Source organism: Netta rufina (assembly GCF_964035555.1).
Source record: "Netta rufina genome assembly, chromosome: 19".
Taxonomy (NCBI): domain Eukaryota; kingdom Metazoa; phylum Chordata; class Aves; order Anseriformes; family Anatidae; genus Netta; species Netta rufina.
This window is the reverse complement of record NC_140143.1, coordinates 1,095,851-1,102,840: the sequence shown is the minus strand read 5'-3', so window position 1 is coordinate 1,102,840 and position 6,990 is coordinate 1,095,851. Positions and strand designations below refer to the sequence as shown.

The 6,990-nt window shown below is 62.3% G+C and overlaps 1 protein-coding gene across 3 annotated transcripts in view; it reads right to left on the bottom strand.

Moving 5' to 3' along the window:
• Nucleotides 1-353: 353 nt before the first annotated feature.
• Nucleotides 354-6,990, bottom strand: part of BAIAP2 (BAR/IMD domain containing adaptor protein 2) — a gene marked incomplete at its 3' end in the record, with an annotated part of 42,516 nt that continues 35,879 nt past the window's right edge. For 2 of the 3 annotated variants that reach the window (XM_084298585.1, XM_084298587.1), the window contains exons 13-14: nt 6,921-6,955; nt 5,559-6,431 (exon numbers count right to left, since the gene is read on the bottom strand). In XM_084298585.1, the coding sequence (XP_084154711.1) occupies nt 6,401-6,431; nt 6,921-6,955 (66 nt within the window). Of the gene's footprint in view, nt 2,514-4,549; nt 4,598-5,558; nt 6,432-6,920; nt 6,956-6,990 lie in introns of those variants that run through there. The other variant, XM_084298586.1, reaches the window with a different exon arrangement.

The following is a 6,990-nucleotide window of genomic DNA, read 5'->3' as shown; positions in this document are numbered from 1 at the left end:
AATTAGTGCTTTAATTAAGCGCTTTATTTCAGCTCCAACCCAGCCCTAACCCCCTGTCCCCAGCCATGCCCTAGCACCGGGCTCCCTGCTTTGCAGCCAGGGGTGCTCAGCCCCTTGCCCACCCCCCCAGCCCTCCCGTGTCCCCCCCAGCCCAGGGTTTGGTCTATGGCGTGCGAGGCAGCTGCCTCTGGAGGGCAGCATGAGAACAGAGCTGTGTGCGGGATATTTTTTTTAAAACAGAAAGGCGATTATTACATTGTATATTTTACCAATACGGGTCATAACTGCTGTATTTTTTAATCAGTGCTGATTTCCATACAGCTCCCAGCATGCGTGTCAAACATCATCGGGCCAATAATAAAGTTTTTAAAATATCCTTAAGCCGTTTGCTGCCCGCATCATTCCCCGGCAAGCAGGAAGGGGCCACGCTGGGGGCCGTGGGGCCGGGGGCTGCTCTGGATTTGGATGAGGTGTGGGCACTGGAGGGCTCCGGAGCCCCCCAGCTAAGGAAAACACGGGGTACCTGGTGGTGTGTGTGTGGGGGGGTAAATTTTATTGCTCATAAATTACTTTTTTCATAAAAAATTCTTTCAGGTTACATCTTGCAGGTGCCACCAAGCCAGGAGGTGCAGCGAAGCCCCGGGGGGGGCGGCAGCCCCTGCTGTGGGGCTGGAAGAGGACGACGTGGGGCCGGCGGTGAGGTGGAACCTGGGGCTGACCCCTGCTTGGCCACGAGCCCCCAGCCCTATCCTGTGGCCCTGCGCCCCAGCAGAGCCCCTTCCCCTTGCCCCCATCTGCCTGTGGCTTTCACCTCAACTGGTGCCCCCCCAGCTCCTGCGGGACCCCAAGAAGGCACGGCGATGGCTGGCACCGCGTGGCTGCCCCCAGCTCCCAGCTGATCTCCCCCCACCTGTGGCACAGGCATGGACAGGAGGCTCTGCACAGCCCCGGCACTGCATTTTGGGGTGTTACTGGTTTGGACACACTTCGGGCCAAGGTGGTGGCAGCTTCCCACGCACGTGGGCTGGAGGTGAGCACCCCGGGGACGCGCAGCAGAGGAAGCAGGAGGTGGGCTCTGGTGAGCGGGGTGCCGGGGGCTGTGGTGGTGCACAGCCTTGCAGAAGACACAGCACCGTGCCCTGGGGAGCAGACAGAAGCCGGCTGGTCCCAGGAGAATGCGCCCTGTGCCGGGGAACTGCCGCACATCAGAGGGGCACAGCAGCAACCGAGCCTAACTGGGAAGCAGCCCTGAAGTGGAACCCGCAGACAGTGGCCGAGGCATCCGGGTCTCTTTGCTACCTGGGCTAAACCTACCGTCAAAGCAACCGCCGAGGGGGTCCTCTGAGCTCTAGCAATGAAAAAGTGCAAAAAGGCAACGAGAGCGGGAGGCAGGAGCGCAGGGCACTGCCCCGCTGGTGCCAGCCGCAGGCACCCGGCTGCAGGCACAGCGAAGATGCAAATCCTGCCTGGAAAACCCATTTGGGCAGCACACCCCGGTCCCACAGCGGCTCCTGCTCCTCCTGCGAGGAGGTTGGGGGCCGGGGGGGGTTCGGGGCAGGGTGCCCCCTCCTGCCGGCAGCTCTGCGCCGCCAGCGCCGTGCAGCGCTTTCACTCATGGGCGCGCACCCTAGCAGTAAGCTCAGCGAGTACACGTGTGTATATATCGGGCTCATGCAGCCTTGGAAGAGAGGAAGGGAAACCAGCAAAGCAAGAGGGCTTGAGGGGCGAGCCTGTAGGGGAGCGCTCCTTCAAACACCAGCTGCCCCATGGCTTGGGCACTGCAGCCACCCCAGGCACCCATCCGCAGAGCCCGCCCCTCCTCAAGTATTTTCCTAGCTTATATCTTTCAGCAGTACCGTGACACCCCCTGTGCACGCTGCCGTGGTGCTGCAGCAGCTCCAGGAGCAGAGGCCGGCCCCGTCCCCAGGCTGCAGCCCTGGCACCAGTGGCCGAGGTCCTGCAGGAGGCCGGGCACCGGCTGTGGGGCTCAGCTCCCCTTGGATTATGTGGGGCCGGGGCTCTCCTGCCTGCCTGAGGGCACCCACCCAGCCGGGGGGGCCCCATCTCCCCTCTGCCACTGCTGCTGCACCCCGGAGAGCAGGGAGCCCTCGGGGAGCTGCCAGCTGAGGCCGTTCTCCCCAGCCCTGCGATCTGCTGCTAATCCTAGAAGCAAACCTGGCTACGGGAGAGGTGCCGAGAGCGCCGCGCTCCCGTCTGCACAAGCAGGGGTCGGGGCAGGGGCTTAGGGTTGAACCCTCCACCCCCGCGAGGAGGAAGGATGTAGAGAAGGGCGAGAATCAGGGCACTAGCTTTAGCCTTTGGCTTTGGAAGCAGCAGGATTAAATAAACTCTGCCTAAAAGTGAAGTTCTGGGGAGGGCAGACATGCACCGGGCGATGAGGAGGCGGCGTGTGCCACCCGGCACGGCGGCAGCGCTCCCGGCATCAGCTGATGAGCGGAGCCGAGCGGTCGTTCGTCACGGTCGGCTTCAGCTGGACGTTGGCAAAGGGGTTTCTGCAGGGAGAGAGGAGGGCAGAGTTTAGCAGAGGCTCTCCCCGTGCAGGTAAGGGAGCCTGCGAGGACGGGGCAGCGAGCGGTGACCTTGGCGAGACCCCAAAAGCTCTGGCTGAGGAGGCGAGGCTGCAGCAGGCTCCGACGGCTGTGGCCGGAGCCCCGCGCACCCCCTGCGGCCGTGGGCGAGCCGTGTGTGCCTGTAGCCCTGCTCCCCTCCACCAGCCCGGCCTCGGGCAGCGTTTCTGAAGCGTTGAGGCTGGAACTGCTCTGCCCTGCCCAGCCCCTCGCCGAGATGTCCCCAAGACGAGCCGGCGAGGTCGGTCAGCGCGGGATTTTCTCCTACCTTGCTTTTCAGCAGTAACCAAGCCGGGCTCTTCCAAAGGGAAAAACCAGGGACGCGTGCAGGGAGCTGGGGGTGCTCAGCCCAGGGTGCACAGAAGCAGGAGAAGCTGCTCCAGCCCCTGGGCACCTCCTGTGCAGGGGAGCCCCGAGGCAGCTGCAACATGCACGGGGAAGGGCTCGCTGCCCCGTCTGCTCTAAGGTGTGCTGGGACACCCGGGCACGAGCAGAGCTTGCAGCTCCGTGCCAAGCTGGCTGCGAAACCTCAGAAGCAGCAAAACCTCCAAGGGGCAGAGAGCAGGGAGAGGGGAGGCTCCTGAGCTGGTTCCGCCCGAGCTGTCCCAGCACCATCCTGCACTCGCTGGCTCTGGGGGCCCCGTCTCCGGCAGGCAGATTGCCACACGCAGCATCTGCGACAGCGCACAGCCCTCGGCACACATCCTGCACGCCCAGCACAGCCCCCTGTGTCCCCTCCTGAGCACAAGCAGCCCCTCGTTGTCAGCCAGCCCCCAGCTTCTGCCCCCATCCCCTTCCAGGAGCCAAACCAGCTACAGCAAAACCTGCACACGCCTGCAGCAGGGAGCTGTCAGCAGCCTGGGGGCCCCTCGCACCCTCTCCCCCAGCCCCCTTCCATGGCCGAGCCGGCGCCGCGGGCACCCTGGTAGCAGGACAGGCATGAACATGGGGTAGGGGATGCTAGGAGCAGCCGTGGTTATCAGCTGCCTCCTCCTGGAGCACAGCCCGCGGCTTGGGAGACGTCTCCGACATCGGCAGAAGGAGCAGGAGGGGCCTGGTGCCCCCCCCGGCACTGCCCCCCCCGGCCCTCGCCATGCCTCACCTTTAGAAGCGTGCTTTTGCTTTCCTCAAAAGATAAAGGGCCTTTGCTTAAAAATAGGGTAATTAATTTCCCCACCTAATTAATGCAGGTTCTTAGATCACTTTTTCCCCTAGGATGCCAAAATAGATTCTCGAGACTGAAAGGATAGAAAAGGTTGCTTTGATGAGTCACCAGGGGTTATTATTTAACTGGTTTTGTTCTGGCGGAGAAGAGCACTTTGGCCAGGAGCCCACGGCTCAGAACCACGGGGAAATCATCGCGTGGCCCGCAGGGAGCAGCGAGGGGCTGCCGCAGGGACCAGGCACTGCACAAGCAGACCCCGGGGGGGGTCAGAACAAGGCGGCTCCGAGCTGCGTCCCCAGAGCCTGGGGGGCTGGCAACGACATCTACAAGCAAAAAGAAGCTGCTCAAAGAACTTCAAATTAGTGACAAGGTGTGGTCCTGCCCTGCCCCGGGGACGGTGCAGCAGCATCCAGGGGTGACCCGGCGACACGGTGCCGCTGGGGCAGCGACCACCGACGACCTACAACCAAAGGGATTCGTTATGGGGTCGGGAGCAGGGCGGGCAGCGGCAGGAGCGGGGCGAGAAGCCGGGGACCCCGCGGAGGCAGCGTGACACCAGCAGCGCCCGGCGATGCGAGGAGCCGTGCAGCGGCAGCGGGGTTGGATGAGGGGGGCTCCCGCCACCGGGACAGGGACACGGGGACGAGCGGTGCCCGGGTGGGTGCAGCGGCACCGCAGGCGTGCAGGGCGGGCGCAGGAAGCCGAGCGGTGGCAGCGTCCCCACGCACAGCCCCGCGGTGGCACCAGGTGCCCAGCGCCCAGCACAGCGAGGGGCAGACGGAGACCATCAACTTACTAACTACGGGCAGGGGCATCTCAAAACCTGGCCACTTCAACATCGGGGCTGCAAGGGAAAGAGAAGGCAGGTTGTAGGACACCGGCACGCTCCGCGCCGCCTTGACGGGAACAAAGGGTGGTGGTTAATGAGAGGAACCGGGCGGACACCGGCTGCGCCGCAGACATCTCCAGGAGGAGAAAGGAGGAAAAAAATAAAGGAGGAAAAAAACAAAGGCGGAAAAGTGGGATTTATGGAGAGCTGTGAGTCCCGGCAGCGCGTCGGGCACGGCCCCTCGGCACCATGCGCCCTGCGAGGACGGGAAGGAAACGCACGGCCACGGCCGGAGCCAACCTGCGGAGAGGAGCGGGCGGCACGGCGGCGGAGGAAGGGAGGAAGGGAGGGGGCTGCTTCCTTCCCGTGGCCCCTCCAGGAGCACCCCTGGAGCAGGAAGCAGGCGGGGGGCAGCCCCGCTCGCATGCAGCACGGCGCTCGCAGCGAGGCTCTCGGGGGACAGCCAAGGCGCAGCACAGAGGAGAGAGCAGAGAGCGAGCGGCTAAACAGCTTGAACGACTTAATTCGGCAGAGCTGTTTAAACAGAAACCGGGCAGGCTTGCAAAATGAGCGCAGGCATGTGGCATGGAGGGGCTGGTTTGGGCCCTGGTCATGGAAGGATGGAAAAGGGAAAAAAAAAATGGCATGGCAATGCAGGCTGTGATGGGCAGCGCACAGGCACGGCAGCCGAAAAAGACACCGAGGCCCAGCTCAATGCAATAAATAAAACTTTTATTCAAACAATAACTCAGTACAGGGCACATTTCTCTCTGGCTTTTAAAAAAGGTTTCAGCACTTTACAGTCTCCATACAAGTGTTACTAGGGTGGTTTTTTTTTTTTTTTTTTTTTTTCCCCCCTCGACATTCAGTCACTCGGCATGAAATATCCTGGGTTAAAAATCTTTAGCAAAATTATGACATCGCTGCGGGAGGGTCTCGGTACGGTATGCCCATAGTCTGGTATAGAAAACAAAAACTTGTCCGTGGGTATTGCCAGCAATGTCCTCGTAAACAGGCATGTCAGAAGGTTTTAAAAATCACATCAGAAAAAAAGGAAAGCGTGGAGAGCTCTGCAGCGCAGACGGGCGCTGGCGGTGCCGGCAGCCCCAGCCCTGCCTGGGACGGACACACAGACACGGCCGAGCCGCGCGGGGCTGCGAGCACGTCCCGGGACCCCCGCACTAAGGTGAGGTAACAATACCTTGCTACAAAAAAATATAGATATTTATAAAACAACAAGGAGGAACCCCTCGGGGGCTGCCGGCCGCCCCAGCGGAGAACCAGCCGTTCCCCGCGGCCGGGGGCTCGGCGCCATCCGCTTCTCCTAACACAGCCCTCGCGGCTCGGTTGGGGGGGAAGCGGATCCGAGGGGCAGGGGGGGACCCGTGCCCACCTCGTGGCCAGCCCCGGGGCTGCCCCGTAACAGTACGTACACCAGAGGCCATGCATGTGGGCTCCGTTCCGGGGAGCTCTGCCCGCGCACCGCGGCGTGCGAAAAGCCCCGGAGGAGGGATAGTGCATCTCTAACATTCACAAAGTAGTACAAAAACTGGGTCCCACTAAAAGTGTAAACTGCATCCAGGCTGCTTCAAAGCGAGCACAGACCGATCGGCAGTTTCTGCTCTGAAAAGGCTTCAGAAACAAGGGCACTGTGAACACCGGGGAGGGGTGGAGAAGCACCATGGTTTCCTTGAAGATCACGAGAGTTTAAAATCCGAAAGTAGAGAAAGAGAAACAGGGGGGGGGGTGGAAAAAAAGGGGGAGAAAGAAGCAGAAAGCTCTTCCGAGCAGCGCGGTGCCGCTGCGAGCCCGGTGTCCTCACACCGTTGATACCAGACTGCTGCTGCCGCTGCGGAACAAAGCAGAGGAGGCTGCCCGAGTGCCCGGCCCAGCCGGTGCCACTCTGCTCACCACCCAAACTTTCCATTTCTATCCCAAAAACCGAGCGCGTCCTGCCCTACCCAAGTGGCTCCAGGCCGGGACCAGGTTGTCCCATGGTGTGGGGCTGCCACCACCAAGGAGGGAGTGCGGGAACCCCGAGAGCGCCGCTGGCTGTGGCCTCGCTGCCCAGGTTTGACCCAAGAGGTGGCTGTGGAGATGTGATGCTCTCCAGAGGAGCACCAGCCCCATAGGGTGCGAGGTCAGGGACGGCTGGGGCTGGCCCCAGGACCTGCCCTGGGTCGTGCTGTGCCCCAGCAGGATGAGCGCACATCCTCGCACCTCCTCGCCACCGCCTGTCCCCAGGGCTGGCACAGCCTCCTCCCGGGGACACGGCTTCACCCAGAGCCAACACCACCACCACATTTTTGGGTAACGCCGCAGGAAGGTGGAATCTTACCTGCTAACCGACCTCGTCCCGTAGTCGTCGAGACCCTGCGGGGAGGAGAGGAAGAGCGGTGAGAGCTGGG